The 21,934-nt window shown below is 41.2% G+C and overlaps 1 protein-coding gene across 1 annotated transcript in view; it reads left to right on the top strand.

The window, feature by feature from the left end:
- The window catches only part of LOC126382469 (partitioning defective 3 homolog), a 289,875-nt gene that overhangs the window by 108,200 nt on the left and 159,741 nt on the right, over positions 1-21,934 (top strand). Inside the window, exons 4-5 of the mRNA XM_050032353.1 lie at positions 6,664-6,851; positions 7,063-7,206. Coding sequence (XP_049888310.1) covers positions 6,664-6,851; positions 7,063-7,206 — 332 coding nt within the window. The remainder of the gene's footprint in view (positions 1-6,663; positions 6,852-7,062; positions 7,207-21,934) is intronic.

A 21,934-nucleotide genomic window follows, 5' to 3' on the forward strand; every position in this document is an offset into this window, starting at 1 on the left:
ACTGATTTAGAGTTTATCCATTACGCACAAAACATCTCTGGTTTCCCGTTCCCACTTCATTCAAAACCCCACAAATGAATCTTCTGTTTGTTTGGTGACCGCTGTATTTTTTTTGTGTGTGCTTATGCGTTTCTTTGCCTCCAGTTTCATATCAAACCATTTACGCTTCACCTCTGACATGGTTCTTTGTACTACGGAGCCAACATTAACAGCATCTGTTATCTCCCTCCAGGCCTTCGCTTTGCCTGTCCCTGTCACACCACTACTAACTGAAGAAAATAAAATGTTTTTTCTTAGGTCCACTTCACCCAAAATTATTTCGATCTCCGCTTCGAAAAAATTCTTTTTTCTTTCTCTCTCTTTCTTTGTTTGCGCCATGACTGACAGGTCGACTGGATGCACCTACACCTCCTTATATGGTGATCATTGGCTATTCATGGGCGGGGATTTATGCTAATTGCTGATTACCGGGAGCGCGCTGTCACTTTACAATGGATTGGCATTCATGATCATACACACGTGTTTACGATCAAATCTGAGTTTCCCGCGGCGTTCCTGAATCCGGAGTAGGTTTTTAGTAGCGTAGGCTTTTATGTGCAAATCTACACACAGATTTACTAACTTTTTATGAATGAGACCCAATGTCTTAACATGCATTTTAGTTTGCACTAAATTCACATTATTAGAGGTTTTCTCTGATAAACCTACTTTACCAGCAGCAAATTTTCCCACTGCTTTGGACACGTTTCTTTAAGTTCTTCCCTTTTCATATGCTCAGAGGATGCTTGTTATTAATTTTACATGTTGATTACCACTGGATATATTAAAGATCTCACACAAGTAAAAATGAGTAGTGGTTGAGTCCAATGAAAAAGGTACAGTACTGTCTCAGCCATCACTTAAAGGAGCAGTGTGTGAGATTTAGGGGTATTTAGTGGCATCTAGTGGTGAGAATTGCAGATTGCAACTTGCTGAAACATCTCCCGGTTAGAAATCCTTCAATGTTCATTGTTCAGGGGTTTGTATTGGAAGCAGAATTACCCGCCAAGGTTTCCTCATCTTCAAAGCAAACAGCTGAATTATTCACAGAGGTCTCCTCCTCTTCAAAAGAATTCGACCAGGTGATTGAAACCAGTTAAAACAGTGAATAAAGCAGTGTCATGTTATAAATCAGTGTTCTTCCAGTGCTGCTTGTTGCAGATGGCTTCTAACTATGCTGGCCAATGAGCAAAAGCGAACGGCCACATGTGGAGTCAGTGTTTGGTTTATTCGCTCTGGGCTACTGTAGAAACGCGGCGGAGAATATGGCAATCTCCATCAGTGGGGTCCCGCTCCATGTGTACATATAAACTGCTCATTCTAAAGTAACGAAAACACAATGATTGTTATTTTCAGGTGATTATACCCTAAAGAGAACACAGTTATTATATTATATTCCATTACTGCCAATACACACCCCTGAATCCTACACACTGAACCTTTAAAAACTGTCAAAAGATGAAATTAAAGTTAACCACAGCATCTTCACTACCTGCTGCTGTTTGATAATTAGCTGATGGAGATTTACTGTCATACCTGCTGCCTCATTTCCTGCCTGTACTTCATTCAAGTGAGTTTACCTTCATTTTTTATTTATTTTATTTTATTTAACCTTTATTTAACCAGGAATAGTCTCACTGAGATTCAAAATCTCTTTTTATTATAAATTTGTCCTTTATTCACTTTAAGCCGGGAGTATTTTTACTCCTAAGTTGGTTCTGAGAGCATTCTTAAGTGTAATTCTCAAAACTTAAAGAAAAAAGCACCCTGACCTTTATATTTGTGTCCCTCTCCAGACATGCATACACATTGACAGACAGCCCCACTCTCACACACTCCAATGAACAAATTAAAGTTGACAACAAACTATTTTTAATTAGCATTTTTTATTAGCACTAAAAATACCCCACTGGTTGGAGTATGGCTTATCCATTAATGACCTGTGAACTGGCGTTGATTGACACAGCACCCGTCAAAATCGCCCATTCTGTGTCTGTCTTACACACTCAAACACACACACACACACACACAAACACACATGCACAGTGTGAGGGAGGTCACTTCACTCCTAATTGGATTTCTGGGTGAGATGCTGAACGTGAATATGCAGTAAGAAATGGAAATCTTGGGCATAATCACACCTGCCAGTTACGTCCAATTTAACCGTCTCCATAATAAATTCTAACCCCGTTTAATTGACGACGCTGAATCTCATCAGCTGGATTTTATTGGGTTTTAAGAGAAATGTCTGTCATGGAAGAGAAGGAATTTGATTAATTTTTTTTTTTCTTGAGCGCCTAATGAGAATAGCTTTCAATCACTGATTTATGTTGGATGAGATGAGAGGCGCTGGACTCTGTGGGGCTTTGCCAGTTTTCTTGTTCTGCCCACAAACTCAAAAGAGAAGTGATTAAGCTTATTAGACAGAGAGCTCTATTGAAATTCACAAATGGATTAATGTTAGTTTCTTGGCTTTGTTAAACTCAAAACCTCTGCAGACATGGAAATGCGGATGAAAGAACGATGCCACTGTTGTGAACATGTGAGGCTTTGAGATGCCAATTTGAAAAGTTAATTTCCAAAATGCAACAATTATCATTAAAAAGTCATACTTGGAAGTTCATAATGTAGTCGTTAATCTCAGAAATATAGTACAGAAGTCCCTGATACTCCTTTTTAAAGAGTTTCTTTTAATTTGTGCTGTTAATGTTATGTTGCTTTTCATAATTCACATTTGAGGGCTAAAACTCTTCATGTTATTTGGAACGAAGCTGTCAGTGAACTTTAATGCTTTTTTTAATAAAAGAAAAAGTTCCGAGATATTAACTACATTTTAATTCCTCTAGAGAAACCAAAAGAAGCAACACAAATCATCACATTTTGCAATACAGAGAGCATAATGTTTGATTCCTTGATTGACTTATTAAAGTTGATGAGAGATTGTTGCAGTTGGTGTTTAAAATTATTTAAAATTCAGAGGCAGAGGAAATCTGTTAAAGAGAACATAAATGTCAGTATGCCTACTTAGTTAGCTTAATGTTTGAGTGTACTATTCACGCCTTTCTGTATTCCCTTTGCGCATGAAAGAAAGATTTGTTTATTTCATTCATTGTGACAGTCACTGCCGACATGCTTCCTTGGGTCCTGTATGTTGGCGAAGCGACATCCAATAGATAGCACAAGAAGGCAAAGTCAAAAGTTTCTGACAACAACAAACGTGGCAACCCCGGAGGAGGGCTTAATAATGTACCTTTGAACGGAGGCAGTTAAACAGAAGGTGGTGGTGTGTGAAGCCATTTAATACATTGCGACTTATGGATGGAGACCTCTTTTCAATATATTACCGATGAATTAATGAAACCTTTATTGCCCTAAGGGGAATTTGCTTTGTACAAATGAGCATAAAGGAGCATCAAAGACATCATCATCAACAACAACAACACACATAAAACATGCATCATGAAAAAAAAAACCCATCATAAAATGTCATAACAAAGCATCATTACTGGGAAGTGATTAATAAAAGAAGTGCCAGTTCCAGACCGTGTAACTTGAGCTTGTTGAGCATTTGGATGCTGCGTAGGACAAATGACGTTATGCCTCTTTTAGTCTGCATCCTGGGCCTGCTAGGCCTGCGCCCTGAAGAGTGCATATTCAGACTGTAAAGGGTGCAGTGGATCTGATAAGGTCATTTGAGTTTGATTGATTGTTCACTGGTCTTTCATGTGAGTAATACTGCACATTAGTCCTCCAATTATCTTGCTAACCAGTTTAACAGCCTCATCCAGTTTGTTCTTGTTTTCTACGGACAAACCCCTTCCCCCAGCACTGAATACAAAATATATATATATGTAGTATGAATAAAGGTCTTGTAAAACAGTATCAGTATAGTTCTGTCCATGTAAAAACTTCTGAGTTTTCTTAAAACGTAGAGGCGTTGTTGAGCCTTTTCAACCCTAGCATTTGTGTTTGCACTCTACATCAATTTGCTGTCAGTAATAGTGCCCAGATACTTGTACTCCTGTACGCTTTCTTTTCTTTTTTTTTCTTTTTTTTAACTTTTTTAAAAAATTTATTTATTTACATGAAATTTACAAACAAAGAACATGAGGTCATCATGAGTGTTACAGTTAAAATCACAATATATTTTTCCACATACATCATGGTATAATGTCATACTATTCAAGGTGCATTCACAATCCATTTTTCCCAGCATTTAGTACATTTGTCCAACTCAAGTCTTAAAACAAAAGTAAGTCTCTCCATACAATAAATTTCTGTCATGATCCCGCACCACTGGTCCAACGTTGGAGGATCAACTTGCAACCATTTTCGGGTTATAGCTTTCCTACTACTTGCCGAAAGTATCTTCAATATGTATTTATCCTTGTGTTGGATTGTTTTGGGTATTTTACCAAGATATAAGGTAACAAAGGAGTAGTCTAACTCCACCCCCATTCTCCTGTACACTTTCAATGGTTATACTGTTCATAATTTTAGGGAACAAATTGATGATAATTTCTTTGGTTTTCTTTGTGTTCAAATTTAGTGACTTATCTGAGCACCAATTATAAAAGTGGTCAGTCTCAGCTCTATAACTGATTTCTTTGCCAGTTAAGGTCTATCAGCACACTGTTACATCATCTGCAAATTTTAGCATTGTACAATCATCCTATTGACTAACAGTCATTGGTTTACCATGTGAACAGTCTCGGGGAGAGGACACAGCCTTTCAAGTTCTTCTGTTACACTGTTTTTAAAATGTCTTCATTGTGTCCTACAGTCTTGTCTGGCTTGAACTTCGCTGCGCTGCCCCCATGATTTTGGGTGATACTGCTGAATTTTGTTTGTATCAATAAGCTTTCAGAATACTTGTGCAAATATGAACGTCATGAAAGCAGAATACTGACAGAAGGCGCTGTCCATGTCCATATATGTATCTAACTTTGAGTCTTTTGCCCACAATGCGAGACATAATTGAAATAGATTGCGTCAGGGTGGAAGAATTTAAAATAACTGTAGAGAAAGCAGAAAGACACTCTGGGAAACAACTTTCAGAATAGTATTCTAAGGTTTTATTGAACTTTCCACATTTCGGAAAACAAGAAGACTTGTGTAACTCAATCAGAAACAAGCATCTCCCACAAACTGAACTGTCAAAACTGTACACTATGCTGATCAGTACACAGTTTAAAGTTGAAAGAATCAGCGTATGGTGTTGGATTGCTACCAGGACTCGTCAGCATAGTTTAGCTGAAGAGGGGTCCTGTGTCCTCTTGCCTCCTGGGAGTTGTAGTTTGCGTGGTGTTGAGACAACTTGTCAGGACAGCCTGCACTCTGTCCCCTCCTGAACTCCATCTCCCAGATTGCCGCTGCCTCCCACAGCTCAGAGCTGTTTAGGTCCCACGCTCTGGGTGACCCAACAACGCCAGTCAGCCAAGTGTATGAGTGTACACACACACACACACACACACACACACACACACACATTTTCAAAGAAATATTGTAGCTATTGGCACAGATATTTCAAAATACAAACACATTCTTATACACAGTTTGTAATGGTTTACACACACACACACACACACACACACACACACACACACACACACACACGCACACACACACGCACAATGATAACATACACAAAGCCACTTCAGTTTGCATAAATGCACATACCTCTAAACAAACGTATTAAGTGTTCAAACACACACTGACCCTAAACATCATCTGTTTATCAGAGAGTATAGACACATAAACAGGGACACACACACAGATGGACAAGCTTCATCTTGTCATGCACTCAGTCTCACAATACACACAGAATCACACAACTGTTGACTGAGACACACAGTGCTCTCTTTGGACAGATTAAAGCACTTCCTGTATGAACACACGCCACCATCCCAAAACATCTGACCGTGTTTGAGGAGCAGAACATCCTGGAAGAGAACATGGGAACATGACACTTGGCATTGTCATCTGAAGAACACCAGCATTTTAAACAATTTTTCCTTTTTCGTTTACACTCCATCTCTCTTGTGTAGTCTGCTGGGTGCATATCAGCCAATCAGACCTGCCTGTTGGATTTTGGAGAGGTCTAAAAGTGGGAGATTTTTAATGTCATAACATCATGTCTTGTGTACAGGCACAGGCTGTGGTGTTTTGTGCACGCTGCCCTTGTTGGAGTTGTTATTTGGACCTTGGCCCACTTCCCACGCACCGCAACTTTTAAACAGAGTGAAGAGTTTTAATGGAAGGCATCCACTTACAGTGGTGTTTCTCAATAGGCTCTTCCTCATATTGTTGTTCCCACACAGTGTCTGCTGCTCGGTGATACTCTGGCAGTAAAGTAGAAACTAGAGCTGCCTGATTAGACTTTTAGTGACAAATCAGATTATTCCACAATGGGATGATAATGGAATCTCAGTGATTAATTGCCTTTATTGGGCCACAATGTTTGGGGAACACAATTTGTTCCAGCCTGTTTACATCAATCATCTCTAAACATAATATTAAATCTTTGTCTCGAGTCTTATCAAGTACAGCAAGGAGCATGGTTTTCATTACATAAGTTGCCAAAAGTATTGCTGTAACACCCTCGCTGTCTTTCCTGTGTCTCAGATATGCCCCTCCACGTCCGACGCAGCAGCGACCCTGCCCTGCTGACCATCAACGGGCCGTTTAGTAGCGGCGAGTCCCGGGTACAAACAGAAGAGCCTCCATCAAGGAAAAACCCAACCCGTTGGTCCACCACCGCCGGCTTCCTGAAAGCTCGCCACTCCCCTGGCACCAACAGCCTCGAGAGGAAGGTAGGTGGCAAACACAGAGAACGCTGTTTGCTAACAAAGTGCTCATTCAAAATGATTAGATTGTGATGAGTGAAATACACTTTCAACAACTGAGGGCTTTTATATATCTGGTTTGGAAAAAAGTATTTCCTTAATGTTTCAGTCAGTGAAACGTGATCTATTATACAGCAACAATATTCTTCAAACACCTTTGTTTTTTGTGTCTTTGCAGGGCAAAGGTATGGAAACGTACCGCAGTCTGCCGCGGGATGCAGGGACATGGGCCAATCAGAGAGAGTTTCAGAGAGAGACGGCCCGCTCGTCACTCAGCGCCAATCACCCCATGGTGGACCGCTGGCTTGAGAGACAGGAACAGGTAGGACCATGTTCAGTAGCTGTGAAAACATGAGTACACTTAAGGGCAGACACATTAGACAGACCTGTGCTGTGTGGATGATGCTGTCATGTCGTGCCTCGCAGTACCACGAGATGGTTTTTCATCATCACATTTGCCAGAGCGCCAGAGTTCAAGAACTTCCTATGCTGCTGGATAAAACAAGTCTGTAGGGAGATGGGTACAACATATAATAAAACACCTCCCATTAAAAATACTATAGAAAGTAGTATTGATGACATCATTACACACTGCATGTCTCTGTTATATGACTGGACACGCAGTCAACACCTGATACCTTCAGCATTACAGCATCCAGAGATTTACAGCCGGTCTCACCCTGCACAGTCCGTCAGCCCTAAGCTCTGTGAAAGCCCGTCTGAGTGGCCGAGATCCAGCCCAGAGCCCGACCCAGTTCTATCACTCCCCCTGGCCCTCAGTGTCGAGGTTAAAAAGTGAGGAATTTCCACCATAAATCCACAATGCCACATAAGTCATGGAAGAAGGAATAACATAATGTTGATACAGTAAATAACATAAGCCACATACAGTACATATGGTCCTGTTTAAGTGGATATGTAGGAGGTTGCCAGGGCTCGGGGCTGTGCTCCCACCGGGGTCGTGCACACCAAAGAATGATATGATAACATGTCATGAACCACTTGCATCATTCAGTTTATATTTGGTCTTTGCAAAGGTTGTATTACAAAAATATATGTTTTCACTTGTGTAGTGTTGTTAAATAAACATGAAGCACTATGCTGTGTGAACGAGCGTGCATACACACTGATAGTCCAGTCCCTATCTTGTCTTTTTATGGGCTGTTGGGTTTGTTTATCAAACATGTGTATATGCTGTGGTTAGACATCTGCATTACTCTCTAGGTTGAGTGAAGTGGAGTTTTGTAAGTGAACTGTTGAGATAATAATCTGAAGTTGAACGCATGCAAGCTTAGAGCCCTGATGCCTTTAGACAACAGTTAGTTGTTTGATGCCCTTGGGCTGCGTGTGACAGGCCATCACCTGCAGTTTTTGCAGTGTGTTTAGCACCATTAATGCCCTTTTCACAGACTGCTTGTCTGATTCAGCATGCTGATCCATGTTGGTAGCAGTCAGTTAGACTTTTGTCCGACTGATTTCATTTATTTTGTGCCATTTTTCGCCTCTTCTGTCCCTCTTTCACAAGCAAAATGCTCTGGACTAAATACGCTGGTGCAAAGCAAAGCACAATCTTACAGTGCCAGTTTCAATTTTGCACTCACACATATTTTTAATTTGTATTCAAGCATATGACAATACTGTTTTATTTGATTCACAGTGGTGTGAAAATGGTTCGCAAATTTATTTTGTCTCTGCCTGTTTTCTTATGATTCAGATTACACACAAGATATTTTTTCTTATGCAGCCACAGAATGTACATACATGTTGACAACCAGCTGACTTTTCACTGAAGTCTTTAAGTGGTGTTTAAGTGCAGCTATTAATGTAATGCACAAGGTCACTTGTCAGTTGGTTTTCATGGTGCTAATTCTTCGAAGTCACCTGTGAAGCTCAGCGCAACCTGACATCCTCTGTCTTTAAAGTACTGTTTTAAACATGCAAAATTACAGTATAGTAGCTTTTGATTTATCATCTCAGGCACTTAGTGACTCTTCTACGTGCCATCTCACTCAAACTTATTTCTATTTTTGTCCTCATGTAAGTTCTTTTGTAAACAATTTCTTCCATCGAAGGGTTAAATGTACAAAGAGTTCTCACCATCCATCAAGAGTGTAGAGCTGCGCCATTTTCCTCATCTGTCTTACAACAGGTTTTAGTATGAAGGGGGTTAAGTGGTAGAGGTCACTGCAGGATGGTGTAGTTGGTATTAATGACCAGCTGAAGGCCATCTGCCCTCCTCTACACACACACACACACACACACACACACCTATACACGCATACACAGACACACGCATGTTCCCCACCATCCGCTCGTTCAGCTGACAGCCCTCACTATGACTTGAAGAGCTACATCAATCCTTGTGGCCTTGTGTGTGTCTACTGCTGCCTTTCTCTGTGCAGTGTTTCCCCTAGGATTCTTTTCAAGCAGTGGTGCTTGAGTGCTTGACTTTTATTTTGCATTGCCGAAAGATACTTTGCATCTGCTGATACAAGAAGGGCTTTAGACACGCATTTGTACACAACTGTAGATGTGGATTTATGTTCAGTAAAATGCTTCTGATGCCTCATATGCTGTTGCAGTCACTTCTGCACATTGGGGCAGATGTAACATTTGACATCTACTGTTTGAATTGAAATTGAAAGTATAACACGGATACAAGTTGCCTACATAAAAATTGTGTCTAAAACCTGTTACAATGCAGATGAGAAAGAGCTGGGACACATAAAGATGCCATGCTTTCAAGTGGGCACAATGCAGGACAAAACAAAGTTCAATGTAAACACTGTCCGAAAACAGCGGAGTGTATTGCAACCTCTACAGAAGTGTTCAGTGTGGTGTGTGTGTGTGGCATGTGAGGAGAGAGAGAGACTGTGTGTCTGCACTCAGGACGGGCAGGTGAGCTGGACTTCTGGTTAGTGAATGTTCAGTGTGAGTTTCACCGCCACACCAGTGAAGCTATTTTAGCGTTGCAGAGAGAAATTGTCTTGCATGTTTTGCGTCTTCTGATCGGCCTTCAAGCCATATAGAATTAATATCGGCCAATAATGATTGGTGGCCGATCAATCAGAGCAATAGAGAGAGCAAATTAATTGCGTTTTGGAAGATTTTAGGTGTCCTGCTGCTAAATGCACGTAGGGGAACCACTGCTGTGTGATGGTGAGAGACAGATTAATGATGGAGTATCACGTTGTGTGTTCTTGCTTCATAAGTGTAAAGGTCTTGAGTATGTGTGTTTGCATATATATGTGTGGCTGCACATAAAATGACCCAGCCAGATACTCTGAATCCAAGTTGCACCATTGTATTTCTTCATTTCTTCTTATCATTGACACACACACATAAACACACACACTGACTGTAGTTTGAGGTCTCACGGGCTGTTGTTGTTGGTCAGCCTTGTGTACAGTATCTCGCTGCTTGCTGTCACACTGTTTTATGTCAGGTTGATTTAAGCCCCACTTAGCTGACTTTGTTCCAGGAAGGATGTTGCAACTCTGCTGTGATGAGAGAAGCTTTGCTTTTGTTCCAGTCTAGATAATCAAATGACAGAACAGCTAAGATACACCAGAAATAAGAAAAATATCTTTTGTTAGAAGCAAAACTTAGTTAGTATCCACTGAAGATTGTTGTTGTTATAATACGTTCTCAGTGCATTTGATTACTCTTGTCGATGTTATTCTGTTGCTGTGATGGTCATATAACCTGACTTGTCACTATGTTTTATTTTGTTGGACTGGAGTCGATTACAGAACTAGTCAAAGGAGACTCTTTGCTCATATTTTGTACAGAAATCCACCAATTCTTACCACACACTGACCACTTAAATCATAAAGCCAGACATATTTCTGTGGTTTAGTGATGACATGTCTGGAGATGAAATCTGATGCTGCAGAGTTACACGGCCCAGCTTTTTTTTCATACTAACTGTTGCAGCATTTAAAAACTTTACTTATGTAACACAACTCATTCCACAAGAAGAACAATGTATTTTTTTATGTTTTGAAACATCTGCAGTGACCCAGGGTTGTAAATAAGAAATAAGTGTTGTAACTAGCAATTAATTTTCCCAACAATAGATCTACTGATTCTTTTCTTGTAGTTACTAATTAATCGTTTGGTATGTAAGATGTATAAAATGTCAACAAAAAAAATAATACTAATAATTGCCAGAGCCCAGGGTGAGGTGTTGGTTTTCTACTTTTGTAAGGAAAAAAAGTGCATTTACTATATCCGAATAGTTTAAATATATTTTAATTGATATTCTGTCAATTACCTAATCAAGCAATCGACTTATTGTCTCAGCACGATGAAAAATATATGACTTAGAGTTATCATGTGAGATTTTAAGCTTTAAAATTGTACGGGTTCTGGAGGCAGAAGCAGTAAACACATTCTGGGAACAAAGGTTGCACTTTGAGATAAAGTTAAATAAGGTAGCAAATAAAAACAAAGCATCGATTCTGATCTGCAGTAAATTCTGTTAATAGAGCTAATCTGGGGCATTTCATGCATCTTTAATGGCCATACAGCCTCCGCATACGTTCTAAACCTACAGTTCATTACAGAACCAAAAAGAATTCTCCTCCGACACAATTAGCCCAGAGAGCCATTTTCCAGTAGTATATGAAAGCTTTGTTAAGAGTGCAGAATAGCACGGTATGGGAATGAAAAATAGCAAAGCAAGAATAGAATATGCAGTGATTTAATTAGAATAGAGCGGCACGGAATGATGAATGAACAATTTCCTCAAGTTAGTCTCATCTTATCTTCCTAGAATGAATAACATGGGACAGAAGAGTATGAAATGAAGAGAGGAATTAGAATAGAGCATCACATAATGAAGTAGGCCTATTTTACTCCTGTGGAGAATTTCGGCTTCTCTCATAACAAAACCTGCAAAACGTGGCATTGCTTCGCACTGAAGTGAGCCAGATTGAATCTCATTGAAATGAATGAAACTATTCTCCGTTCCCAAGTGGGTAATTGTGCGTGCCTGCAGCAGCACCGGCGGCTCCCTGACACACAGCGAAAATTGAACTGCGATAGTTTTGAGCTGCGTTCACAAGCCCCTAAACTCCAAGCCCCCCCTTTGGCAACAGGTAGGGGGTCGCCATGGCAACAGTGAGCTGTCAGTCGAGTGTGTATTAATGAGAGCTGTTCGGAGGTGCTGAAGCTGCGTAGAAAATAAAGGTCTGCACTGCATGTGTGTGTGTGTTTGTGTTTATGAGTCATGAGGGCATTTATGCATCTGTGTGTGTTTGTTTGACTGTGTGTGTTTGTGTGCCCATCCATAAATGTGTCTGTGGCACCCATGAGTGTGTGTGTGTATGCATTTGTGACTTTGGCTGTGTGTGTTTTGCATGTCAGCTGTGAGCATGTGTCAGAAATGCAGGCAGCCATAGACTTGGTTGCAAATCAACCAATTAAGAAGAAAAGGCACAAGCCGCTGAGCCTCCTTCAGTGTGAGCGTGGACAGCTGAACCTCATGCACAACACACACACACACACGCACAGAGCCTGTATCCTTTCTGGGGTCAGTCTTCACCTCTGAGGGGAGACAGTGGTCTCTGAGGACTTGCATGGCATGAAGTGTGTGTGTTGTATTGAATCTGCTCCATCTAGTCAATATCTCCTCTGTTTGTTTGTTTTGTTAGTGTAGATACATGCATGTGGATCTGTTATTTTATGTATGTGTGTGTTCTGTCCAGTGAAAACCACCAATTTGATGTTGTTTGAGTATGACCATACGCCTTTATAGATGAAGAATACTATATTTTTCACATTCTTAGGCTTCAAAAAGTCTTCAAAGACTCCAATTACATATTAACAATGCTTAAAGCAAGCCTGCTTTCTGTAATCCATGAAAATTTAAAAAGTTAAGATACATGGTTTTCACACAACACCAGTGGGTTTGTGTGTGTGTATATTCACATCACGCCTGCAGGTCTTCCCCTGAGGCCTGACAACACTTCTATTGCTGATACCTGGAGCTGCAGCCAGACACCATTAACACAGAGGACCTGGACTCTCCTCTTACAGCATTACAAACACACACACACACACACACACACACACACACACACACACACACACACATGCTGTCAAACTCAAGCACACACAACAATGTATGTGTCCAAACAAAGATGGATTTATGATCTTTGTGTCATTAATAATTTAATTTTTCCAGCATTTTTCCTGCTTCATGAGTGATGCAAAAAATTGAAACCAAACTAAATGTGGAATCTTGAACACAACAGCATTCTTACAGTTCTGTTGTAGACGGCCTAGTATCTCCTTTAAACAAGAAATATGCAGCAGTTTCATTTATGTTTGTAGATGGACAAACCTTTATGTACTGCCTTTTGCAAAATGTGTATACCACACATCTTAGAGCTGGTTGACAAAATTTCTACCTAGGCTGTTATAGTCAAATCAGTTTATTTATGGAGCAGAGATGTTTTTAAGTAATAACATTTAGACGTGATTAAACAAGAATCATAGTTATATTAATAACGTACTCAAATGCAATTGTAAAGCGCTTTGGGATTTAAAAGTGGTGATAGATTTTCAATGCAAGTCTCTAATGCTCAACAGAAAGTGATGCATTTCGAGTTTTAAGCGGCAGCAGTTTGTTGAAAGGGTAGAAGAACTGGATGCTGCTATGAAAAGCTGTAGCTACTGAACCATGACTGAGGAGACAAAAGAGCGCCATAAACGGAAAGTCAATTTTGTGTCAGCTGAAAAGCCAAAAGTAACAAATGTCACAGCAGTGAACACACAAAGTGATTGACAAGTGAGATTGTTGCAAAATCTACAAGGCCATCCTCGCAACGAAAATGTTTCCCAAAGATCAGATGCTTCCCATGCATGTACCAGTACAGTCAATTTTTGAGGGAATTTTTAAGATTTAAAGGTCCTGTGTGTAGGATTAAGAGGCATCTATTGGCAGACATGTTATAAAATATTCATAACTATGTTTTTGTTAGTGTATAATCACCTAAAAATCAGAATTGTTGGGCTTTTGTTACCTTAGAATGAGCCGTTAATGTCTCCAAACGTCAGCCATGTTGTGTCTACAGTACCCAAAATGGGCAAACCAAGCAGTGGCTCTAAATAGGGCCTGTCGTGTTTTTGCTTTGGCCACTGGTGTTCTCCTACACGCTTGGCACATGGGAAAAGTTTCACTTCTGCAACCTGACTAGATGCTACTGAATCATTCACACTGGACCTTTAAGCAGCGTAACCTTTGAAAGACTTAAAATGACTCAGAACTTTATACATTATTTTCCAATTAGCACCTTTAAAGTGCAGATCTCATCAAACTGGGTTGGTGCAGTTCATTATTATAGGCTTTTCACCTCAGTGACACTGTTAGCATTCAGTATGTACAGTGTGTGTGTATCACAGTGAACGCAGCCTTGGTTTGTGTCAGTGTGTGTTTGTGATGCTACTGTGTGTCCTCAGCCATTAGACTGCTGAGGGAGAGTTGAGTTATCTTTCGTGGTGGGATGGAGGCTTCACACAACTCACTGGGGACGTTGTTACACAGACATACTGAAGGCAGGTCAGCACACACACACGCGCACACACCTACCTCCATACCTGTGCAGGAGTATTAATGCTGACATATGCATGTGTGCACTGTGAGCGTATTCGCAGGCAACCACTTTGCATGCACACGTTAACACAACAGCTAGTGTGATAAAACATCTATGTATCACATGGAAGCAATGATACAAACTTTTTCACACGTACAGAGACACACACACTCCTGAACACACCGCAGGATGTCCTTAACACAGAAAGAGAGAGACACACACACATTTATTATGCATACCCTGCATTTCAAAGCATGCTTAAACCAAAATGAACAAGCGGGTGTGCACACATACATGCAAAATAAACACATGATTACGCAGTAAGTGTATGCACCAAAACAAATCTTCGAGACCATGTAAGTGCACACACGCACACACACACCTTTCTCCAGCGCTTCCTAACTAACAAGCCTCCATGCAGTGTATGTAGTGGAGAGTTGAGTCCCTCAGGTGCACAGAGCAGCTTTAGCAGGATAAATCATGCAAACCTGAGCCGTATACTCATAAATCACCTCAGACTCGGCGTGGAACCTGCATGTTTTGTTGAGCGTAAATGTGAATAAATGAGTGTGTGAATTGTTTCTTCATTGTGTGCAGGTGTGTACACATACGTAGCATTTTCTATGTGAGGGTTCAAGATATCTGTGGGTGCATGTGTGTGTGTGGGTGCATGTGTGTGTGTGTTTGGGTGTTAATAAGATGGATGAAACTGAACAGTCCACTTCTTTCAAAGCAGCAGGATCACAGAATATTCTGAACAAATGACCAGTAGGTGCTGCTGTGGAGCTTAGATCGAAGAGAGTAAGGGTGTGTGTGTGTGTGTGTGTGTGCTTGTGTGTTTTGTCCTTCTGTTTCTGTACTCTATGTGAGTGTGGTGTGAATGGGTGTACAGATAAATACAGTAGGTGTGTGTTAGTACATGCAGATGTGAGAACAGTTCAGTGTTAATCTGCAGCCACCTTGCTATTATGAGCCTTTAGTCTGACTCCTACTCTCTTTTCCTCCCACTTTTCCGTCTTTAATATGTTTCTGTGAATCTTATTAGTGTATCCCTCGCTTCGTCACCCTTTTTTGTCTTTCTCTTTATTACACAGCTCTCCTTCTCAGGATTATACATGCAAGTAATAGTCACTCTTTACTCTTTGCTCTGTGTTTAACTAACTCTATCTTCTGCTTTCATCGCTTACCTTTGCCCCCTTTTCTCACCTCTCAGTACTGCAAGTCTTGGTATCGTGATAGGAGCTCAGATTATTACTATTATTAAGACATTTAATACATGGCAGAAGAACAAGCATCTAATTAAAACCTTTAAACCACATGTAAATGATTTCAGACTTCCAACATTGCGTTCATTTGAGGTTTTTTGTCTGATGAGTCCAATGTGAATCTTACGTATCAAATATAATTTCCTTGATTTACTTTTCAGTCGCTGTTGATTAGGGCTGGGTATTGTTTGGGTTTTTACTGATATCAGTGCTGAAATAATACTTTTGAGACATAATTGGTGCCTTAACGCAGTCTGAAGTGATACTTAAAAAGAAGTAAGGCACATCCCAGCTGACATTGGGCGAGAGGCGGGGTACACCCTGGACAGGGTGCCAGACTGTCACAGGGCTGACACTTAAGCCTCTTTTACACTGCCCGATTTACCACGAATGTTGGGCCGTTTTGCCGGCAAGCTGCGAGCGTTTAGACACACAAAGCCGAATTGGCGAGTTGATCCAAGGTGCCCAATTTTCCGCCTCGTAGGGTAGTCATATTGGCAGAACCTTTTTGGTATAAACGGAACGAGGCGGCCTTCCGCCACAGGAGGGCCTGTTGAAGACTTGTGGGAGGAGCTGTTGATGACGCCGCACGTGCGAGCCACTGGCGGTGGATAAACAGGAAACAGCTGATAGCAGGAATTAGCAAGCAGCTAGTAGCAAGAGGGAAACGCAAACCTGACAACACACTGTAAAGATGAGCAACTGCAGAGACAAGGAATTGCGTGCCCTCCTTGCCCTCGCAAACGGAGAGGCCATTAACCGTCAGATGACAGGAACGGTGAAGAACGGGCCGACTTACGAGAGAATCGCCGAATGACTGACCAGCCGCGGCTTCCCTCCCACATCACTGGTTACATCACACGCTGAGCTACACGTTTTGTTACTTGCTCACGCCTCCCATTGTCCCGAAAAAGCCGCATTCTGTATAAACAAAAGTAGGTAGGCGGCATTTTACTGCACTCCCCGATTTTGTTTTTATACTGCCAATGCTGAAAAAAGACTGATTGGGCTTTCTTGCAAATTTGCACAATTCCTGTTTAAAAAGGGCTATAGAGACAGACAACCATTCACACTCACATTCACACCTATGGGCAATTTAGAGTCACCGATTAACCTACATGTCTTTGGACTGTGGGAGGAAGCCCACGCTGACTCGGGGAGAACATGCAAACTCAGCACCCTGGGGCTCGAACCCCCCACCCTGGATTCGAAGCAAGAGGCTTTCTGTCATGGCAATGACAATAGCTGGTCCCACTTCACAGTCAACCTTAAAGGAGGCTAACTTTGCTCGCTAACTTCAGGGCTAACACCCCTCCCTCTAATCATCAGATGACACCGAAACAGAGAAACTTGTGCTGTATCTCCCTCTTTTTTCCTCGCTACGTTCACAATCTGGCACCAAAATGAGGCACTAGTGAGGCAATGAGGTACTTTTCCATTACATGTCTGACGTATAGGAATTGGCCCCTGGTTTCGGTACCAAATCTTACCATTGATCAAACATAGTCACATACTTTCTTAAAACCCTCTTCTCTGCTCCAATCAAATACAAATACTTTTAGACGTTCAGAGTAAATTTAGCATTCAGCCTCTACATCATAAGTTATAAAATGTTTTCCGTCTAACTCGCTGTCTGTCCTTTCCTCTCCATTGTACTCCCCGTCTCTTCTATCGATCCTCCCTTTTCTCTTTGCTCTTCACGTCACCACCTCGCATGGCCTCCTTTGTTTTTATTCCTCTCATTTCTCTCCATCTCTCTCCCTCCTGTTCTCCTGCGCTCCTCGTCGCCTTTGATCTTTTGCTTTTACTATGACAGAGAGCTGTGGGAGCCCAGATCCCTTCCAGCTGGGAGGGACAGGGTGAGAGAGCAGGAACAGAGAGATGGAGGGAAGATGAAAGACAGCTCTCCTCCTCTTGAGGCTTTGCAGTTTCCCCCAGAGGGGATATCCACCTCGGGGTGCAACCTGCCATCAGGACTTTCCAAACGAGCACATGGTTTTCTGTTCATCACCTGCTACCAAGATCTAATTACACCTAAAATAGACCTGATCAGGTTGAACAGATGGTGGGTCTTTCTCAAACTTAATCCACCTCTGGAGGTACAGGCAAGGTTAGAAACACATACAGTGAGGATTCAAAGATTAGAATCTCAGTTTTGTAAACCCGCTGCGCTCTGTGGGTTTGTCATTAGCGCAGAGAGAACGAACAAGAATTTGAGATATTGGCTGGTGAAAAGGAGATGAGACAGTGAGAAGAGAGTGTTTTGCGGAGGAGTTTATCAGAGGTCCATAAAACGATCAAAGACAGAGAAGAAGGATGACAACAGCAGGTGTCAGCTGTTATCAGAGGAGAATCAGAGGGATCTGGCAGGAGAGGGATAGAGCTGATTATTGAGGCCTGCTGTGCTCTGACAATGAAATCCTGCAAATAGGACGCAGTCAGAGATATCCCTTTATCTGGAGGATCAGAGGTTTGGTTTTCACAACACCTGAACCCCCAACATTTACCCAAAGCACTGGAAATCATGTATCAGTTTGCAGATGGGATATTGTTGAAACATCTGTTACTGTGATATAATACAAGTGATTAGTTTTGTGTGATGATTTAATTTTCCGTGTATGTGGATCATAATTATCAGGCCTTTAACTTGCATGGATTCTAAAGCCAGATTTAGCCCAAAAAAGCATTAAAATAGTTTAGATTTATTCCTTTTTAAGTCAGGGTTTTGGTGTCCGATGCTGCTTTAAAACAAAAAATGCGTATAGCTCCATCGGCAATGTGACAAACTATTATATGCATCTGTGAATTTATTTAATTTTCTTTATTGTCCAGGGAAAAAAAAGAGTTAAAAACATATATTAGCACAGGCAAAATCCAATTAGCACCAGTTGATAAGACTAAACATGGTCAAACAACAACAGGTCAGTTGAAACCCTAGTGAGCTGTTGCCTATTGTTTTACAGAAGTGTCAGCACACTCACCATAAAGAATTAATCATATTGATTATTTGGTTTGCATTCCTCTGTTTCTAAGAAAACATTAAAATCAGTCAAAATGTAATCTATAAGGTCAATAGACATTGTGCAAATATATTGCTTATATTATAAGAGTCAATCAAAACTGTTCATTACATTTTTTTAATGACCAAATGATAATTTAAATGCTGCTGAAATGTATGACACTTTGAGCCGTGCATTATGAACATTATTTATTAAAACAGAGGGCCGACGCGAGGGAAGCAAGGTCTTATACATGTCTAATTTTAAGCTCCCAGGATTATTAAAAAAAATGTTTGAGAAATGTACTGCTTAGAAAAATGGTTTACAAAAATTAAATTAATTTTAATCATTAATTTATTAAAAATAAATTAATGATTATTTAAACCAAATTCTCATAAGAAAAAAATGCCTGTAGATAATGATTCACATGCTCAGTTATGGTTCGTGTGAAGCTCCTGAGTCATTGGTTGTGCTGTTAGATGTACAGCTGTGGAGGTGTTCTGCTGAAGGTGCAGCACACACTGCCGCACAACACTGCGACAGGAAGTGGCGAAAAGTCACAGAGGGAGAGGACACAGAGTGAGAGTGAGTTTTTGTGGTTTCTCCCTCGCTTGTTTATGTAGACACACTCTTCTTCTCAGCAGCAGCCATTACAGTTTGAGTCAGCCAGAATAATGGCCTTCAGTCTGACAACCCTGTGTGTGTGTGTGTGTGTGTGTGTGTGTGTGTGTGTGTGTGTGTGTGTGTGTGTGTGTGTGTGTGTGTGTGTGTGTGTGTGTAAGTTGTCACCATTACCCACAGCTCCCTTCCTCTCAGAGGGGTAGTTTGGTTGGCTTTGCCTGTTATTTTGCTCCATAGCAGAGTCTCATTTCTGTAAACGGCGCATCACGTAACAAGCTGTGTGACCGGCCACAGCACGCCCTGGTCACCTCAGTGTTTGGGACATACAGTGAGTTCACCATGAGGCTTAGACCCTACAGTAGTTCCCAAACTTCCCACACATTGGAAGCAAGCACACAAATGTAGAAAAGTCTGAAATGTTGAGTATTTATTTATTTATTTGTTTGTTATGCCTCCCACAATTTTTGTGTGTCATGGTTTAGAACATGCTGTTTTTGTCGTTGCCTCAGCCCATCAGTGTGGAGGCTAAGGGCGCATTCACACCAGAATAGTCCGGGGGACTCGGTTTGATTCGGCGGGGAATGCCAAAAAAATTTCACACCTTCATATGGGTCGGTTCACTTTCACACTGCACTTTTTAAAGTGGACCAAACTGCCTTGACAACGTCACGCAGTTACAACAGCTGCTTGTTTGGGGGCAGTATTCCCCAAGACAACCACTGTCCAAAAAGGAAAAAAAAACCCGGCTCACTGATTGGCCAGGACCGAAAATGGAAATCCATCCCCTTCAGCCGCCTTGGTGACCGCAAAAAAATGGAGCAACACCAAATTTATGCAGTCTTGGGGTTTCTGTTTTTACGTTTTTACCTCTGTTTCTCCTGGTTCGTGCTGAGGCTTTGGTTTTTTTTCTTTTTCCTACTCAAAATGCACTGCGCTCTGCGTCACTTCCTCTCTATGGTTCACTTCCTCTCTTTGGTTCGCTGGATAGTCCTTTTGCATTTCCCACTGTCAGCGAACCACACTAGGGTTCACTTGCAAGTGAACTGAGTCCCCCAGTTTTCAAGCGGACCAGGGTTCGCTCGTTTGGTCCCCACCAGAGTTCGAATGAGCGTTCACACCACTCCAAACGAATTGAACTATCTGTGGAAGTGGACCAGGGTTCGTTTAAAGTGGACCAAATAGCACCAGTGTGAATGTGTCCTAACTGAGTACTAGTGTCATCCTGTATTACAATAAATAGGTAGCAGGGCTGTCCCAAACACTATTCAGGCTTCAGAGCTACATTGTGCTTAAAGTCTTTTTTTTTTTGCAGATTTTGTCATTCTTTAGTATTGTTGTTTATATTATTATTTGTTTAAAAAAATCCCAAAGGTTTTGGGTGTCTTAGGCATGTTTGTAATGGCTTTGGTTGAACTTTTTGTGACATAATAGCAGCTTGTTACAAATTTTCTTGTCATGGATACATTATAAACCCACATAAATGCTCTCAACAGTAGGCCTCGAACAAATATGCAAGTGGTCGAATATTCGGGTAGCTTCAGTAGTTATTTTCATCTCATAGTGAAGAAAAAAAAACCTGGAGTTGTACAGTGTTGGACATGTGATAGCATTTTTTGTTTGGTTGTTGTTGATTCGCCCACTGAACTGCAAAACCGCACCAAGAAACATCCAACATGCCCTCAACAGTCCAGCTTCACTTTGTCGACAGGTGGCTGTGGTGAAATATTTCTGCTTACCTCGCTAGAAGTGTATCAACATAGTAAATGTTTTATGATTCTAACAGTGTTACTAAAACCTCCACATCCTCCCCAGCCTCCTCCTCCACTTCCTTCACAACATGTTTCTCTGAAAACAAACTTACTTGCAGAAATGTGTGTCAACTGTGCATTTTGCCTCTGTACTGTTTAACAGTTCACTCACTCCCCTAATGATTCACCTGTCATATGTTACATTTTACAACTGCCTGTATGTACATATATTAATTGCATATCTGGGGTTCAGAATGTGTTCTTGACCTTAGAGACAGCAGTAGACAAAACAATCACCGGGTCTTCAGAGAGATAGCAGCTGCTCGAGGTGGTTAGAGAAGATGAACCAGTGGATCTTTGCGTTTTTGCTTCACCTCTAGTTCAAATAATTAATCATCAAGATTGTTGCCTCTTAATTTTCTGACAATCAGTTAATTGATTAAGCGTTTCAGCTTGATACCTTTGGGAGATTTTGGAGTGACCTGTTAGACAGCGCTCACGATTACCATCATCAACCACCAAATGAGGGAATATCTTTCGGGGACCAGTGTTTATAGCTCCAGTAGAGTCACAGACTGACGACAACAAGCATTGAAGCTGCTCTCGAGGCTCATGGTAGCCCAACACCTTATGTTGTTTTTTTTCTGATAGTATGTCACACCACATATACAGGACCAACTCACTGTTTTTGTTTCTATGCGTAAAGGAATTCAACATAGCAGAGTGTGTGTGTGTGTGCGCTTGATCTATCCCAGTTGACACATAGTTCCGTCCCCCATATGGGTTACATATGGTTCAAACACACGCACACATTTG

This window comes from Epinephelus moara, chromosome 21 (assembly GCF_006386435.1).
Source record: "Epinephelus moara isolate mb chromosome 21, YSFRI_EMoa_1.0, whole genome shotgun sequence".
NCBI lineage: Eukaryota > Metazoa > Chordata > Actinopteri > Perciformes > Serranidae > Epinephelus > Epinephelus moara.